At 34.1% G+C, this 19556-nt stretch overlaps 1 protein-coding gene across 1 annotated transcript; it reads left to right on the plus strand.

Annotated features, from left to right (window-relative positions):
• The first annotated feature begins 9360 nt into the window (after positions 1–9360).
• On the plus strand, positions 9361–11351 carry LOC149265904 (putative WRKY transcription factor 36). The gene is made up of 5 exons (XM_089406402.1): positions 9361–9381; positions 9478–9627; positions 9720–10136; positions 10556–10669; positions 10779–11351. The coding sequence occupies exons 1-5, from the start codon at positions 9361–9363 to the stop codon at positions 11349–11351; spliced, it is 1275 nt and encodes a 424-aa protein (XP_089262528.1).
• The last annotated feature ends 8205 nt before the right edge of the window (positions 11352–19556 follow it).

Raw genomic sequence — 19556 nt, forward strand, 5'->3', positions numbered from 1 at the left:
TAATAATAAAATAATAATGTTGATCCAATTAATATTAATAATATAATAATACTAATAATAATAAGTCAATTCAATTTAATTTAATTTGTTATGTTGTAATTTTATTTTTATTATGAAAATTGCAAGTAAGCTATTCTACAAACAATTCATAATATTCCAGCTCTAGCATCTTTCTTGGTATTGATTCAACTGTTTATGGACTGGAATCCATGCTCTCTCCCGACCTCATATCTTTCCTGCACACAAAGGGGATCTTCACTTCGAATAAATTGATACAATCCTGGTCGTCATCTTCGCCAATTTGGAAGGACGGAGATGAACTTGGACTGCCTCTTTCACTTCGGCCTACATGGGCTTCTGTTGTTAATTGTTTTGCAGGAAAAGGTATTATACAAACAGGTTTAAAAGATGAATTAGTATGGTCGAAGGGGAACTCCACTCAGCCTGTTCGTGTTAAAGATTTATACGCAGCTGCCTCAACTATTCTTCCGCCGCTTCCCGGCCCCTCCTTTCCTTCCAAATTCTGGAAATCTTCCTGTCCGCTTAAGGCAATTTTATTTTCGTGGCTGGTTTTTTCTAACAGGAACCTTACATGGGAGGTTCTTCAAAGGAAGGGATGGATGGGTCCGGGAAGATGCTCCATGTGCTGTCAGGAGTCTGAAACAAATGTCCATATGTTCTTTCAATGTCCGGCATCGTCCCAAATCTGGTATGATCTCTCCTTATCTCATGGTTTTCCTTACCAGGTTTTCTCAACTGTTCAGGATGGTTACAGATGGTGGGCTGATCAACGGCCAGCATGGAGATCGTTATTCATCAACACGTGCTGGCTCCTGTGGAAATGGAGGAATGCTTGCATCTTTCAGGAGTCCAAGGCTCCAATTGCCTCCGTTCTGGTCTATATTTCTGCTATGCACGATTCTGCTTGATTCTGCTGGTCTTCTATCACCGTTTTTTGTGGTTTATGTTGGATCTTTTCTACATATGGACCTCTCCTTTTTTGGTTGACTGTTATAGCTCTCATGTTATTCTGTTTTGCACATTTGGAATGTATCGCGTCTGATCTATTCAGCATTAGTCCTATCTCTTTCTGGCCATTCTGTCGGTCGGAAGCATATGGCTTTACATGTATCTGCCTATTATATTCCCTTAATATAATATCATGATGTTTTTCTCTCTGAAAATGCATACCACATTAAAACATATTTAAATAATGATAATTCATATTTGCAGCTGTGATACTTCAAATATATATATATATATATATATATATATATATATATATAAACACTTTTTACAAGTTATATATTTATATATATAGTTAGGGTTTTAATAGAATAAAAAATAATAATAATTTTGTATATAGAGATATGAAATTTATATAAAGTTTACATAGTATTATTAAGAATTGGTATAAATTCATCTTAATTGTATATTTTTCAAGCATACACAAGCATTGATGGGAAGGAATGCAATATTAAAAAGTACAAATATTTTTTCAAATTTTACATTTTAAAAAAAGTTTGCATCTGGAGATATTTTATCCTTTTTTATCTTTGATAAATCTACACTATTTTTTTTTTACTTAATATAAATTGATAATATCAATCAATTTATAATGATTATTATTAAAATGTATAATTTAGTAAGTGATTAAATTGAAAAGTTAAAACTATATTAAAATGTATAATCTAGTAAGTGATTAAACTAAAAAGTTAAAACTTTTAAATTTGTAGTACGACTTGAATAAGTGATTATAATATAAACTCATAGTTACACCGTAAGGTGTTCCCTTTGAGAAATAGGCCAATAGATTCCATCTTTCACCACTCAGTGCCTTCAGATTTAATGTTAGATGATTGAAAAATAGTCAGATTTAATGTTAGATGATTAAAAAATAGTCGACCGTTAGATTAATAATTAATAACAATTTATGACTAATAGTTAATAATAGTTAACTATTAACTACCTCCCTCTTCAAACCCACTTGAAACCCACATGGGAAAGAGGATGATCACATCTTGGGAGACGATTTTCCGAGGCTTTTAACGTTCATTTCCAGTTATAAGTATAGGTGCAGGGGATTCAATTCTGTGGCATGGAGTTACGAATAGGAAATAAGTACAGAATGGGGTGCAAAATTAGCAACGACTCCTTCATCGATTTTATATCATCTAAATTCGTTTAGTGTTGTGGAATTTTAAGGGAATTAGAGGGGTTAATATGACAGATTTGGGAAATTTAACTAGTTTTTGAGGCGAATAATAGGAACCAAACAAACAAATGAGGAAATCGCGATTAAAATAGTAATCTTTTTCCGTCATCCATGATTCAATTCAATTAACATTACACAATGGAAAAAATATAATTAATGTTTTAGTTAGAGTTTACAGTGTGATTCTCTCATTTGCGGGTTTTTTTTAATGTTTGGATTCTGCTCTGAGTTTATTTTTTTTATATTTGTATGCATAAATAACAAGATTGAAGAAAAGTCCCTTTTACTGTACAAACTCTATCCACATATCCTATTCAAAATTTCAGATGAGATGCAACAGTGAAATACACACTTGAAACCTCTAGGAATTACCTTGAAGTGAGTAAAATGTACCAACACATTTGTATTATCAGTCTCAAGAAATCTCTCTTTTAACTTACAAACTATAGCCGTAAAGCCTATCATGGAAAATAACAAATGACACGCTACTGCGAGATACATATCGGAATCTCAATGCAGTTTGTGAGAAGTCATGTAATCAAAGGACACGAACGGAGATAGCAAAGTAACAATTGCATTAAATTAAGCAGGTATCACCATACTCACTGACTCTTACACTCAATGTTGACTAAATTCATGGATTTCATTCCTTTTGGCAAATAAACCCTTTTTTGGCAACAACAGAGTACAATGAGTGGTTTCCAAGTACATATCTGTTGAAGTCGCTGCGAAATAACTTGTACATGTTGAAAAACTTTTATTTTCTTCATCTTTTCCAAGGCGAAGTCTCATATCGAAATTTCCTTTCCTTCACATAATTTTGTCCAGGCATATTGCCTAATAATATCATTGAGTAATGTACTATGGAGCTTATATTTGCAAGGAGGATGTATCACCATACTTTGGCGAATCTTACTCAATTTTGACTCACGGGATTTCCTTCCTTTTGGCAAATAAACTCTTTTCTGACAAATGTAGAGTACAATAAATGGTTGCGAGGTGCAAATTTGTTCAAAGTCATTGCGAAATGACTTATTCATGTTGAGAAAGTTTTATTTTCTTCATCGTTTCTAGCGTGAAGACTCAGATCGAGTCATCCTTTCCTTCACGTAGTTTCATCTACACATATTTCCTAATAATAACATTGAGTATTGTACTATGGAGTTTATATTTGCAAGGGAGTCACTCATAATTTTTGTCAAGACTCGAACCTTGTTTCAGAATTAAGGTCGTGCCCTCTATAAAATGATTTATTACTAGATGGAGAGCTATATTGGAGTCGTAGAGGAAAACCTACTTGGAAGTTTTTATAATATTTGTTTAATTCTTCAATAAAATTCTCAATTCAAACATTTCATGGCACTAAGTAATTGAAGGTTTCTTTCTCTCACGATATGAGTTTTAAACTTAAGATCTTTTACCATGTTTGTATCTATTGCACTTGATGTTAACTGTGCATAGTTACCTGTGAAGTATTGTCAAGGCGCATACAATTCTTACACTATGGACATAGTTACTTGTGAGGTATTGTCAAGATATAAACAATTCCTGCAATGTGGCTATCAAATTTATGAACCAAGTATAATGTGCTTGCAAATTAACCATGACATATGTATATATAATTTATGAAAAGTATTCATATTGTACTTGCCATTAACAACGCCATATACATATTATATATATTACCTTTTTCAAAATATCTAATTAGTAAAGAGAATGAGTCTCATATGAGTAAATCCATATTTTTTTTTTTTTTTTTGGAGTTTAAGAGATTCAAAATAACAAAATACCTATCAAATTAATTTATTTAAGTCATATGAAAATACCAAGTCATCTCTCACACTTATGCGGTTAAGGGTAACATAATTTTCTCGATGTAATAATAATTTAACAAATAGTTGTATATTTTTAACATACTAAATTATAGGTTGATTATATTTTGGGTAAGAATTTTAAGCATGTGTTTTTAAGTGGGTTTATGTAATAAATATTTATTTTAAAAAAATTATCATAAAATATTGTTTATGGTTTTGATATGTGAGGATTTAAGAAATATAATTTTGAAAGAGAACAAGTTTTGTAGTAATACTAAGAATAATGGAATTATAATATGGAGATATTGAAACATAATAGATGGCTTACAAGAGCATATTTATCAATATCTTCTAAAAGTTGTCCAACTTTGTCACTTAAGAGAAAAAAAAATGAGTGCAGACTATCCTCGAGAGTGTTTCGAATAAAGCTGAAAAATCATAGACTCGCAAGTGAGAACATGCTTTCTACTTACTTCGGTATTCTTACAATTGAAAACTTAATCTGTGGAGGTATATAACCTCTCCATGGGGCATATCTCATAGCGAGAAGAAGATGAAAGAATATCTTTTATGTTTCCCACACAAGTTGAACATAAGCAGGTTACGTCATAACCAAAATTTAAGTAAGAAAGTTACTTTAAAATTTCAATGTTGAGGTAAAACAAAAATTGAGGTCAACATCTCAGAAAAACTAACAACCAAAATCTTTAAGAAACTACAAATGGATACAATAACATACAATTGAAAAAGAAAAATAAACAGTATGGTTCACATCCTCTTGGACCAAGAGGGCGTGTTGAATCTCTATAGTTGCTTAGTAGTTTGGTATTTAATAAGGACTTATAATCTGGAACTTTTGTTATTAGCTTTAGTATTTATCTATGTTTTTGGAAAGGGGCATGATCAAATTTTTTATATCAATTCTCAAATAATATTCTTCATACACTGCTCAATCCCGACTTCTATTTTTATTCTAGCTTGCACCTTGACACTCCTCCTCCTTGAACAAATTTAAACTATGAGGCACAAGGTAGTTGTTGTATATAGGAGCATTTAGATTTGATAAGAAAAGTGTGGTACTTTTTTGTACTTTTCTCTACAAATGTGATGGCAAGTGTGCCTTGAATATTGGTAATTTCATTATTAATGTAGTGTAAAATAAATGCAAATTTACAGTATTCTATACAATATCAAGAAAGTTATGCCTAATAGCCAACAGCACAGAGCAAGACATGTTTGTAAATTCCACAACTACATTCATTCAGTAGTGACTAGATCTCCTTTCCCTTAATTATTACATTGACATATGGTATGATCTATAGTATTTCTCATATAATTCTCAGGGACTTGTTTGTTTTTATTGCTCATGGTCTTCTCAAGGCACGATCCTCTACTTCTATTATATTTTTCATGTGCTTATTTTGAACAGATTTGAGTCAATTTTGATATTTTATTCACATGAACGCTTTTTGTATTTAAGTTGAGATTTATTAGAGGTATATCACGTAGCTCATAAAAGACTTTTTGATTTTGAATTTAGGTTGAAGATTTCCTATGAAATTTTGAAAATGTTTGTACTTCTAGGGTTAGGATGCCCATCTCCTTGTATTTGAGTAACCCTTGCAATTTCATCACAAAGATCATTCGATATGAGAAAGTGGTAAATACACCAAACAATATGACATTCCTTTAATGAGTAGTTGCCAATCTCGATTGAGATTAAAAACAAGAATTGCACTGGCATATATAACTTTACAAACCCATGTGTTGTGAGCCATAATGAAATCTTGAATATTTATAAAGAATATTTTGATCCCACTTTCAAGTGGACAAACTTCACTCTTAAACAATATGTAAAAGTCATAATTTCTCTTTGATGTAATAATGAACTGGATGCCACCAAGTTGAAGACAAAATTTATAGAGTTGTTGTCAATAAAACATTAAGACCAAGATTTTTTGAGCCCAACAGGATGAAAAAGTTAGCCAATGGAGTTTAGTCCTTGCTTAAGATCAATTTTTCATTTGTTGTAGTAGAGTTTTATTGTGCTTAGGAAGGCAAAGCATGCATATGGGGGATGTAACAATTGGATTAAATTAAGCATGTATCACCATACACTTTGGTGACTCTTACACTCAATGTTTACTCTCAATTCATGGGATTTCTTTATTTTTGGGTTATAAACCCTTTTTTGGCATTGCATTCTAGTGTCTTGAATCCCATCCCATATTTATTACATTGGCATCTACTTTGCTCAAGAGTATTTCTCATTGTATGATATGCCTTATTCACATTATTAATGTGCCCATTTAAGACAAACTTGGTTCTCATGGTCTTTTGGTCCCAACAATTTGTACCGATGAGTATGTTCTGCATAAATTAGTTTATTTACATGACATTTTTTTAAGATTTGGTTTGATGGCATTGCATCAATGTAGTAGTGAGTAGAACCTCATCCCATGTGTATCAACATCTGGTATGATCAAGAGTATTGGTGATGGTATTCTTAGCACCTCCTCTATTTTTATTGCATTTTTCATAAGCTCATTTTGGACAAATCTGGGCCAACTTTGATCTTTTGATGCAACCATTTTATATCTATATTCGAGAAGAGTACATTGACATTTTAATTAGTTATTGTACATGAAAATTTGGTTTGAATTGAATATAGTGATTCCCCTGTTTTGTTGGATTTGGTAAAGAATTTCCATCTTGCAACTAACAATAGGTCAACATTTTGTGTTACAGAATCATCCTATCGTGAATTTTGTTGTTTACATTACTCATAGATCTTGGCTCCCCATAGCTCGTTGATTTCTATTTTCCTTCTGATAGGATAAATATTATTATGCTTTTTGAATGGCTTGGATGCCTTAATTGAATGAATGCTTATGGGGCGAGGAATTTACTTCTTCATAGACTTGTACAAGTCTGTACCTTCCATGAAAACATGGGATTTGGGTTCTATAGAATATTTAGTATAGATTTTGTGCTCTTACCCCTATCACACTTTAAATTGCATCCTATCTACTTAACTTCTCTGATCCTTGGAAAAGGAGAGGAATAATGACTCCATAACTTGGGCATTTTAGTCATGATTGCCATTTTACTCTAGTATCTTGGTCATTTGAATTGGTACATTTGTATGAAAAATTAGTAAAGAGAAAGCAATCATAGGAAATCAATATGCGTATTTATGGGAATCAATATGGAAGACTTAGGATATCTAACTGATTTTTGGGGTGAATTACAAACACCAATGACCAAACCAATGAGGAAGTCGTCATTAAACTACTAAGTTCTGGGTGTCATCCATATTCAATTCAATTAGCAGTACATAATGCCAAACATATAATTCATTTTTTAGTTAGAGTTTACAGTTTGATTCTCTGGCTTGTGACTTTGTTTTAATGTTTGGATTTTGCTTTAGGGTTTGCTTTGTTTTGTTGGATATTTGTATGTATAAATAACAACATTTAAAATGATGAAATCACCTGATCGTGTGTGAAAAACCTATGTATACACATAGAATTTGAGAATTGGAAATAAACAAGTGTACATGTGGATACAATGTGTGAGAAGTAATGTAATCAAAGGACACACACACAGATCACAAAGTAACAATCGTATTAAGTTAAGCATGAAAAGTAATAATGAACTAGATCCCACCAAGTTGAAGATGTAATTTCCACAGTTGTTGTCAATAAAAGATTAAGATGAAGATTCTTTAATCCTGATTGGAAGAACAAGTTAGCCACTTTTGATAGATTTGTGGATTTTTACTAGTGAAGAAGTTGCGTACATGTCTTATCGCTAATTATTGTTCTTAGAATGGGTAGGAATGATCATGTCCAATGAAGAAGCTTCTCATATGCTTTTAGATATTTATGTCTTCTTATTGTCAGCAGAAAGAAAGCAAAATGTGGAAGAGGAATTCTTGTTAGCTAACTTGGAAATCATCTTAGGTTGTATCTAATACTTTGTTGAAGTCCACTTGTACATCAAAGGGCACCTTATCCATAGAATCACTCAATAGGGATTTCATTATTCAATCATTAAAACTTGCCACAAAATCTATATTGATATTATCCATTCAAATTTAAAATAAATCATGTATATTGAAATGATGAATCATTCAATAAAATAGTCTATTAATTCTACAAATGATAATTTTAATAATGAATCTATCTTACAATTATAATCCAAGATCTAACTATATTATACAAAATTTAAATTTCAAAATTTTTGCAATTATAATCATGATATAACTATATTTTGTAAAATTTAAATTTCCTAAAATTTTGGAACATAAACTGCTCAAATAAATTAAATTATACATAAAATTTTAACTTCCATTGTATGGAACTCTTTCTTACACTCTGACTTTATGAGGTTACCATTGCATCATATAATGCAATTCCTAATTTAAATGAAAATAGATGTGAGCCAGCTGACCAACCTTCCACTTTTATCGGTTCCGACTCCAAAGGAGATTATCTTTTTCTCAGACTCGTTCCTTTAAACTCTTAGTTTGAAATTTATGAGAAAGGAAAAATGCAATATACAATACGATTAAACGAATATTTCGGCCTCATCTCGAAGAGCAATTGATCTCTCATATTCAACGACAAGGGCTGAGATGCTTCTATTCTCAACCATTGATTGTCTTATCACATACTGTTTTTTGAGATGGTTAAAGATGCTAGAGAGTGCAATTGATCTCTCATTTCAACGACAAGGGCTGAGATGCTTCTATTCTCAACCATAACCATTTTTTGTGATCGTTAAAGATGCTAGAGAGTATTGTGCACGGCTCCGTTAATTATGTGAAGTCGTCTAATAATGACAGGTGATGAAAGTAAGAAGTGATAAATGTTGCTTTCTGTTTTGCTGTCTCCTTCGTAACATACACGAGTCACGATGCGCCCACATTCCACATGCGAGGAAGGTCACTTATAACTCCCAGATTGACCTAAGGCCTCCAATTGACTGCACGATCGCAAAATGGTTTGAATAGGAATGACAGACACACATACTTCGCTTCTTCTTAATCTTTGTATTTGGGTGTATCCCTTTTACTTTACACGAGTCACAACACCATCCAGCCGCATTCAGCATGCAAGGAAGGTTCTTCTGACCAAATGGCTCTGCTTTATTGAAGTCTCACGAAAGTTTCGTACGCGCACACGACTCGAAGAAAACAACTCCCTAAGTCAATGCGAAGAATGCAGTTACCAAATTAATTGGGATTGCCAAAACCATCGCACCATGCTTCCCTATTAAATTAAATTCGCGGGCAGTTTCTGAAAATTGAAGATGAGATGAGATGAGATGGAAGCTCACAAGAATAAGGTATTTTCAGGGAGTTTTCACAGATATGGTCTTCTCTGTTTGTTTATTCATGTTGTCACGCTATCCCTTTTCTTATATATTGCATCACTCGTGCAGATCACGGTACTTATGGCCCAGATAAATCGAATAAACGAGGAGAATCAGAAGCTCAAATCTATGTTGAATTGCGCGTGTTATAGATATAACCACCTGCAGGAGTATATCAGGCCTATGTTGCAACAGGGGAATGGCGTTGATGGGAGCCAGGTATATCGTACTGTTTTGGAAGCTAATTTCATTTCGGGATTATTAGGGTTATCTCAAAATTTCTTAACATGGTTTGCCTTCTAATTTCATAGTTATTCAATGGAGATAACCCAAGCGAAGACAAACTGTGGCGAAGGTCTATTAATGTCGACTCCAGCAGCCCAGTTTCACACCAATCTGCTCACTATAAGGGTGATCGTGAACAAAGCAGAGAAAATGTGGAGAAGAATGCGAAGTTTATGGAAGATCGGCAGCTGCTTTCAAAAAAGAGGAAGAATGGGATGATCGATTCATTCATTGAGCAGACGGAGGAGTCGCCGAAAAAGAAGCTCAAGGTGATGCCCAAGGGCTCTGGCCATCACACGAATGGGATGATCGATTCATTCATTGAACACACGGAGGAGTCGCCGAAAAAGAAGCTCCAGGTGATGACCAAGGGCTCTGGCCATCACACCGTAGCTGCGGCCAAAAGAATCGTGTCCGCGCACACAAGATCTGAGGCGTCCCTGGTAATAATAAAATTCTTGCTTTCCTGTTATGCACAATCTATATGCTGAAGCCCAATCCCGTCTAACGCGGGGTAGGTATTATATGCATGACGGAACTTGGCATTCAAACCCTGAGTTTAGATGGGATATACTTCCCAATTTTATGTCGATAAAGGATTCGCGGGCGGCGGAATATTTGTCCAAACTTATATGGATATGGATTCCTGGAATATAGGGATAAATTGTCATTCACATAATGAATCGCGTAGAATCCAATAGAGGTCAATAATAGAGAAGTTTCGGAAGGATTGGTTACTTGTGTGATTTCCAGGTTTGTAAATTGCAGGCCATTGCTTGTTTGTAGAAGCCAATTCTAGGAAAAACATATGTTATTGTTTTCCTATAATCTATAAGTAACTAATTTAATGTAGTCTTATCAGATAAACGATGGCTGCCAATGGCGAAAATATGGGGAAAAGATGACCAAAAACAATGCACGACCGAGATCTTATTACAGATGTGTTATGGCCCCAGGTTGCCCAGTTAAGAAACAGGTTCGACCTTGTGTCTTTCCCAGAAGAAATCTGTTATCAATACTGTTCTTAACTGAATACATGCAACCGACTAATACATGCATGTGAAATAATGGCGGATTATGAGCAGGTTCAGACATGCGCCCAAGACCCTGCGATCGTAATAACAACCTACAAAGGCGATCACACTCATTCTTTGAGTGCTCTGGCTACCGCTGCCATGCACGCCTCCTACAACCAGATCAGTAACGAGGAACTCAACATAACAAATTTCGTAGCAGAGAACCAGCCTATCCCTTTTTCAACGGCCATGACCAGATTATCGACAAGTCCGTCAATCACTATTGACCTCACAGATAACCGGTCTGATCGGCCAGGAATGAAGTTGGAGTCTGCACATTTAGCGCCCGGCAGCTTCCAACACTTGACTTCATTGTCTAACGATATGGGTCTGGCACAGGATTATCGAAATCAGCTGGATAATTATCTATCAATCATGCACGAGTCTGTGGCTTCGAGAAAGGCAGATCCCAACTTCATTGCATCCCCTGCTGTGGCTGTAGGAGGCTCTCTGGTCAACTTGGGTACTCCAGTCCATGCGATGTCCAAAATCCTCAGGCCAACGCACTTCACCGATGATTTAACTCAGGAAGCGCCTGTCCAGACTCATCTGCACAGCCGTAGCTGTTTGTCAAATCCTTAGAAATGATTAGAAAACCTTTTATAAAATATGATATTGGTGATTGCATGCTTTCATACCAATGTTCTGGTTGATCTACAGATCTTTGGCGTATTCTCATATATCAAAATTATTTTGACTTATATTTTGAAAATGTTTTCCAAGATAGTTTATTTATTTCTATTTTGTATTTCGTATTTGTAATTGGATATTTTTAATATATCAAAAATTATTATTTTTTAAATTAAATATAATATTTTTTTAGTTATTTTTTAATTTTAGTATTTTGATGAACAAATTGTTTTGTTTGAGTATCATAGACATGTTGTAACAAGCTCATTTGTAGCATTTATGAAATAGTTATATTTCATGTAATAATGGTAGTCAAATTTTTGAAAATTACAATTTTCTAAAAGTTTTTATTCTACATATAAAAAAAAAATTAAATAAACTGTGAAATATTAATTGTCCATTATGTTTTAATTGACAATGGCCATGAAAATGAAGTATTGTGTGTAAAGAGGTTCGAGGTTCAAATCCCTTGATTCCCTTCCATAGAAGAAATAGTGGTTGGTATATATATATATATATATATATATATATATATATATATATATATATATATATATATATATTATATTTTTTATTTTTATACTTAATATTAGTTGTTACAATTTTTTTCTCTTTATTATTTTAAATTATTATTTTTTTACATGAAAGGTAAGAAAACTTTCAATAAAACTGACATCATGATAGTTTTGTCTAGGCGTTTCTAACCATCTTGTGTGGTTAGTGGTGAAGACAATATGAAGAACATGATTTGACTAAATAAATAATATTTTCATATAAAGAAAACAGTTAGATTTGACTAAATAGATAATATTTTAAAATAAATTGTTAATATTGAATTAAAGAAAATAATATTTAAAGATAAAAATAAAACTAATATTTACATCAAACCTAAATAATCAAAACAATAAAACAATTAATAAAACTAATATAATAATCTAATAAAAAAAATCTGGTCAAACATAAATAATCAAAATAAATTAGTTCTAAGAACTTAAAAATAAATAAAAATAATAAGTACTCAAAACTTAAATAAAAATATTTGGATCAAACCTAAATAATCAAAACAATTAAATCTAAAAACTTAAAAATAATAAATGGTGAAAGTTAAAAAAGTAAAAAATAAAATAATAAATAAATAAATAAATAATAATAATAATAATAAATTAACTAAAAAAATGAAATAATAAGGAAAAAATAATTAATGGATTATTAGTAGTCAAGGTAAAATACAAGTAAATAAGAAAAATTAAGAAATTATATATATATATATATATATATATATATATATATATATATATATATATAAACTTAAGAAGAAATGGCACGGATCCAACAATTGGAAAATATTTTCCAGCCATTGTCTCTATTTAGACTGTTTGGCCTCCTTTCAATCTCTATAGCTTCCCGAAACTTATAGGGATGGAAATGATCTATCTTCGCAATCACTGAGGCATCTTCAATGCAGATGTGGTGTTTTGTCTTTTCTGCATTTTTTGCTAATACTGAGGAGTGGATCCTCCCTTTTTTGATGTCCATGACATGTTTCTGAATGTTTGGATTTATTGGGCGGTCAGTTTCACCCAGATTGGGTGTTCCACATGAACAAGGGATTACATAAACACCTTTCATATTCTTAGGGTCCATCGAGTCTTTTACAGATCTTAGAGAACTTTGAATAGTGTTAAGGGGCATTAAGGTTGAGGGAACCTTGTTCTTTCTTAGGATTCTTGCAATCTTCTAAGTGGTCCCTTGTATAAAAGGAAGGTGTACCCTATAAAAATGATCATTGGGTTCTTTTTTAGTCTTGGAACGCTTGCCAGCTTTAAGGAAAGCCCTAAGACATTGGAGCTTATTATAACCATTATTTTTGAAAACCTTGAGGAGATGGGTTTTCTCATCTTCAATATAACTTTCATAAGACACGATGAACGCACGAGTTGACAAAGTCTTGAGAACACCCAACTTTGAGCAGGTAAATGAAGAGACTTAGCATGAAGATACTACTTTGTGTGATTTTTCTTCCAAAAGACTTGGTGGGAGAATGATCCATCATCCTTCTTTGAAATAAGGACATCAACAAAAGGCAGGCTCCTATTGATTTCTCATTCCATAGTAACCTTTATGGAGCTAGATTGATTATTAAGATGATGGAGAGAGATATCCAACTTATCCCGACCATGAGGCCAGATGATGCAGGTGTCATCCACAAATCTCTTCCAAATCTTTGGAGGCCAGACGACGCAGGTGTCATCCAGAAATATCTTCCAACTCTTTGGATTGTATTGAGTTGAGGACAAAGCTTTGGATTCAAAGTCCTCCATGAATAGATTAGCTACAACAGGCAAAAGGGGCGAGCACATCAAAACACCACATGTTTGTTCATAGAATTCCCCTTCAAAGAAGAAGAAATTAGAGGTAAGGAAAACTTCAACCAATTTAGCAGTATATTGATTTGACTAACGGGACATTTGAACCTTCAATCCTTGGTTTACACCAAGAGAGATCCATCAAACTCTAGATCTACCAAGGGTAGAGAGATCAAATCTCTTAAGATGCAAATTCAGTTTTGAGTGCATAACTAAAATGGTTACACATAGCCATTCACAAATGTACAAAACAACATGGCCATGCAAAAATGTACAATCAAAATGATATCAATCCATAAATTTAATAAATTAAAGCCACAATAGATTAGTGTTAAAATACAATAGTCCCTGAGCTGAATTTAATCCCCATCATTTCAGTGTTCATGACACTTTCAACCATTATATAAGTGCACGTATGTATATGTATATTCACACGCCAAAATCAGTTGAAGACTTCCTTACAAGGCTCACAACAACCTTGAAGTCTTACATTACCCAAAATAGCATACATGCAAGTATTTTCCAATGTATGTTTTCATCTTTCAAGGAGTTTTAGGGAATGCTCCCTTCTATTTCTTGACATCTTGCATTACTGTTACATATTCCTGGGGCTTGCAAGGGTTTTCCTCCTTTTTTTTTTCTTCTCGGGACAATCCTTTCTTATGTGTTCCACTTTAAAATGAAAACATGGATATATTTTCTTTTCCTTTAGAGCCTCATAAGGCCTCTTCCGGTAAATATGATCTTCCCTTTTGGAGAATTCAATTTGAGATGTCAATTCTTGTAATTTCTTGTGTAGTTCAGAGTTCCACTCAGCTAGTTCTTGATGTTTCCTAGCGAGCTTCCTAATTTCTATCTTGAATATCTTTTTCTCATCTTCCAATTCCATGAGATCGACCTCCAAATTCTTTAAGGTTTTTTTCCTTTGGAGGGATGTCCCTCTTTCTTGTTCATGATGGACTTTTTCCATATCCTACTGCGCCATGCCACAATACATGCTTTCTTTTACTGCCATTAAGTGTTGCTATGTGTTGCCACACACACTTAGTTGTTAATGCATTAACAAAATACAATAAATCATATATGAGTTGTCCCGTTTCTAAGATAAGCTAAGCACATTACCCTGGAGTTATTCACACATCTGCAAAAAAATTATCAGCCACCTATTTCAACCAGGACACATTTAAACATATACATCAACATGGTTTCAAAAATAAAAAAATATACACACGTGTATATATCGATATATTTACCATCACGTCATCACATATTTTAGAAATCAGTCTCTTTACCAAGACCATTAACATTAATTAAAATCAACCTCCTTACCTAAACCACCATTACCATATTTGAATTAGCCTTTTAAACAATTTACAAGAATTCAACCTTCTCATTAAGGACAAAAATGATGACATTTGCGACCTCAGGGCTTCAGTTAGAACACCACATGCATCTATCACATTTATAAGTTTTTTTTTCTTTAGATATATAAAATGCACTGTAGGACCTGCATGCCATCCTAAGTTAGCACATAACCATTCATTACACTGTTACACTAGCATTCACCTTGCTCATGAAGATTTATTAATACACAAGCCATGGTCATAGTGCCATTATGACGTAGCCTAAGCTGAATTTACCCACAGTATGCATATAAAATGCATAATCTATTTTGTCCCAAGAATTTCAATTTCCTTGCCTAGTCAAACCTTCACATATTAAGGCTTAAGGCTTCTTCATTAATCTTCATGCAGAACAATTTAATAAATAACCACAGTCTAACCCTTAATTAATCCTTTTGAGTGGAACCTTATAACTCAACCCTTCAACCTTCATAACAACTTTGGTTAATTTTTATTACCCGCTCCTATCAACCTAAATCATGGTCAAGGACTTTGGTAAACCCAACTTAACCCAAAGTACATTTAATTCCTTTATTTCTATTATAACTCTAGTATAATAGAAATACACATAACTCACTTAACTTTACCTTTCTGCCAATCCACGGCCTTTGCACATTTTCTGATGCTCACATTTATCCCGTTCAGCCTTCATTATTGATTTCACTCCATCAAATCAACGACTATTGCTCGATCTCCATTCAACCTCTGGAAGTCAAAAAAACTTAAATCCATTCCATGACCCTATCGTGTCCGCTCAGCATATTAACCTGCGCACACCTTCTCCACACGGTATCCATCCGATCAGTCCACCAACGGATGATACTGATCACCGGATATCAACAAGATTTAATCTCGTTGAATAAAATCTCATTGGGTCTATTTTTCAAACATTCCTCCGTACTTGCTTAACACGGGATATCCGTCTGACCTCGGATTCAATGGACGGTCCTAATCACCTACAGACTTCAACTAATTAAGATATGGTTCATAAACCTCATTGGGTCCGTTTTCTGGAAACCACTTACAGTTTTGATGCTGCGTGAAACCCACTTCGTCCAAAGGGAACCACTCTTCTCTTCCGCTAGCACTTGGGTATAATCTTTGCCATTCATTTCCCATTCACTATATGCTGCACGAGTTAATCTTGGTCGCCCATTGCCTTCAACCTCATTCGTTGATCTTATAGATCCATCGACTCCTGTGCATCATCACCTCATTTCTTCGTCCTTCCCTTTACTTCGTTTTTATGCCATTTCTTACGTGTTCTTCTGTGGTTTCGGGTTTCTTCCAAGGTTTTGGTCTTTAGTTGTTCTGCCACACAACTCTCTCCTGATCTTAAATCTTCATACTTTAATCACTGTCACTCCTGAATATCGATTGTGATCCTTCAAATGGATTTAAGCGATCCAACACGATCCTTCATCCTCCACACTACTCTGCGTTTTGCTCGAACTCCACCTTTATACATATATTATGCAGAATTACACTAATTCACACATACTTTATGATTCGATTACTCAATCCACACTTACACAATTTAGGAATTGAATCTATATATATAAACAAATGTTTACATAATGAGACTCTCTGTCTCTTTGGCCTGATTTTCTAATCAGTGGCATCTGTTTTACCTACCTGTGGGCTTACAATCAAACCTCTAATTCCTAACTAGCTAAATAGCTAACCGTCTAACCATTTTCTATGCCTTTTAGGCTTACATTTATACAAAAGGATTCTATAACTAATTTCTGTTTTAGATCCATAACCTTCTCAACAAAATCCTAAAATCTATTTTTTATCCCTAGGGATCCTCTTTAATCCAAAAATCATGCATCCAACTCTTAATCTAAGATTTACAACTGATTCCCAAATCCTTCAACTATCCTAAATCTCTCATGTTCTCCAACATTCGAGAACATTTACAAATGTTACTCAAAATACTTAACTAATTCCTATTCTCATTAAAATCACTCAAAATCCTAAATAATTGCATTAATTTAACACTTAGGAAACCAACTTCCTTAAAACACAAGACCCCCTATGTCTACTAAAATACAATGATTTTTCTTCAGCTGAATGCTCCTGCATCAGAATCCCAAGGTAGAAAACATTCATGATCTCCTCATCATGTGTCTTCATATGTTGATAGAAAACCTCCAGGATTCCAAACTTTAGATTTTAGTTGTCTAAAAGCTCTACACCTTTGTTGTTGCTGTATATCTGTTGTCTTTTGTTTCATCTTCCTCTTCTTGTCAATCAGGTTGAAACTCTGATTGATCATGTTTCCTGCCGCTGTCAATCTCCTCCATATGGATTGTTTCATCATGAATTGCCATAATTCTTCAATCTCTGTTTCCAGCACATCCTTGGGCTAGTCCATACTCTACCATTTACTGCTATCTCTTTCTCTCTATTTTAGTTTGTTGTTGTTGTCCACTAACTTCGGCACCTTCACGTTCTGCATCTCACTACAAATTGTCCATTCATATTTAAATTGTTGATTACTTTCCTCAACTTTTTCGACTTTAGCTTCTGCTATTACTCTTGATATTTCTCCAGCTACTGTTGTAGATATTTCTTCCACCCAAACTTCTTGAATATCCTTGAAGATATCTCTCTCAACAACATCTAATTTCTTCATTGAATCTTGACTGCCTAGCTTTCTTTCCAGCAATTGAACATCTCTGTCCCATGGATAAATTTTTTCCACAAAATCCTTTTATTCCATTTTTACTTGGCTGCTCATCTATGCCAAATTTTCTCCAGCATCTACAGCTAAACCTGCAGTCACAAAACAATTATTAAAATAAGAAACATAACGCCTCATTGCCTCTTCTTCTTTTGGCAACGCATTAGTATGCTGCTATGATTTCTCCTTCTCTATCAACACATTAGTATGCTGATTCAACCTCTCTAAAGAATTCTGCAAAGAACTCTCTAAAGTACTCTCAAGACTGTTGGTAAGTCTTTCTTCCACATCATCTACTCCAATGATGTCCTTTTGGTCTTGTCCACTGTAGTGAACTCCTTTCACTGCAATCATACTGTCATACTCTGAATTTCCTAGCAAATACTCCAGCAATTCAATTTCTCAATTACACTTCTGTTGTGGCCAGCAACAACCCCCCTTCTTATTTAGTGTTATCCCTAATACTAAATAAATGGGGACCCTTTGTTAAAAATCTAAAAAATCAAAGTAGTGTTTAAATTTCCTTTTTGAATAAAATTACCATCATAAACTTAGGAAACCCCCATGGAAAATCCAAAAAACTAAGTTTTATGATAAGGTAAGATAAAATATTTCCTTAGGAAATATCACATCACATAAGATAGCAGGACGCCACCTTACAAGCGCACTTCCAACATTTGCGAGATCGCGATATGCGATAAAAAACAAATATCGCATCGCATTCAGCACAACTCTCATTGAAACACTTCAATTTGCCGATATGCGATAACGCCGATCGCAAGATCGCATATCGCAGAAAACAGGTTAACGAAGTCTGTCATACATAACATTTCTGCGATTTGCGATATTGCGATGTTGCGATTTCGCGATGCAACAATAATACTATAATGCGATGTCACGAGCGATCAATATTGCGATTTTGCAATGTTGCGATTTGCGATGTTGCGATCTGCGATGTTGCGAAGCAAATCGCAAAATCGCTTCATCGCAGATCTTTTGGGTGCGTTATTCAAGAAAAGTATTTTCCCTAAGCTGACACATAGTCATGCGCTTTAATGCTAATAAATGAGGTAGTTGCCAATTTTAATGGATTATGGGTGCGTGCTTATCGAAAGAATCATTTCACATAAGGTGGTATGCTTGATATGTCTGCAGAATTTAAAACTTTTCCCATCACCCTTCCTTGTCATTCATTTTCGCTTCACTCGTGAATTGCAGGAATGGAGGACAGAGGCCGATACAAAGAATTACATAAATTGAAATGGGAAAGAAAGGAAAAGCCTCAAGCTTAGAAGAAAAGGAAATGGCGCCCTTATATACAGACACAGCCTATAACAAAGATGCAAGAATAGCTACGTGGGAAGGCATTTATAATCTGCTCGAAGAGGAAAATCTCAGGGTAATGGAAGTAGTTGCTAGCGCGGGCTAAAATGGTTCTTCAGAAGCATCCCTTTCAGAGCTAGCCTACTCATTCTTACACCGGATTGTAGCAAGGCCAAAAATCCTCCCATATACAGACATGGTGAAGTGGATACTGGACAGTGCAGAAATCAGAAACAAATAGTTTAAGACTCAATGTTAAGAGTTCACAGAAGTATTATGTTTACAAATATTGAACTTTATATCTGTTGGAAGGAAAAAGTGCAAAAGGCGAAAAACGCATCAAGGAAACCCGGATCGAGAAACAGAGGCAGTTTCT

This window comes from Pinus tabuliformis, chromosome 6, assembly GCF_031772625.1.
Source record: "Pinus tabuliformis cultivar Carrire ecotype Pingquan chromosome 6, CPIR1, whole genome shotgun sequence".
NCBI lineage: Eukaryota > Viridiplantae > Streptophyta > Pinopsida > Pinales > Pinaceae > Pinus > Pinus tabuliformis.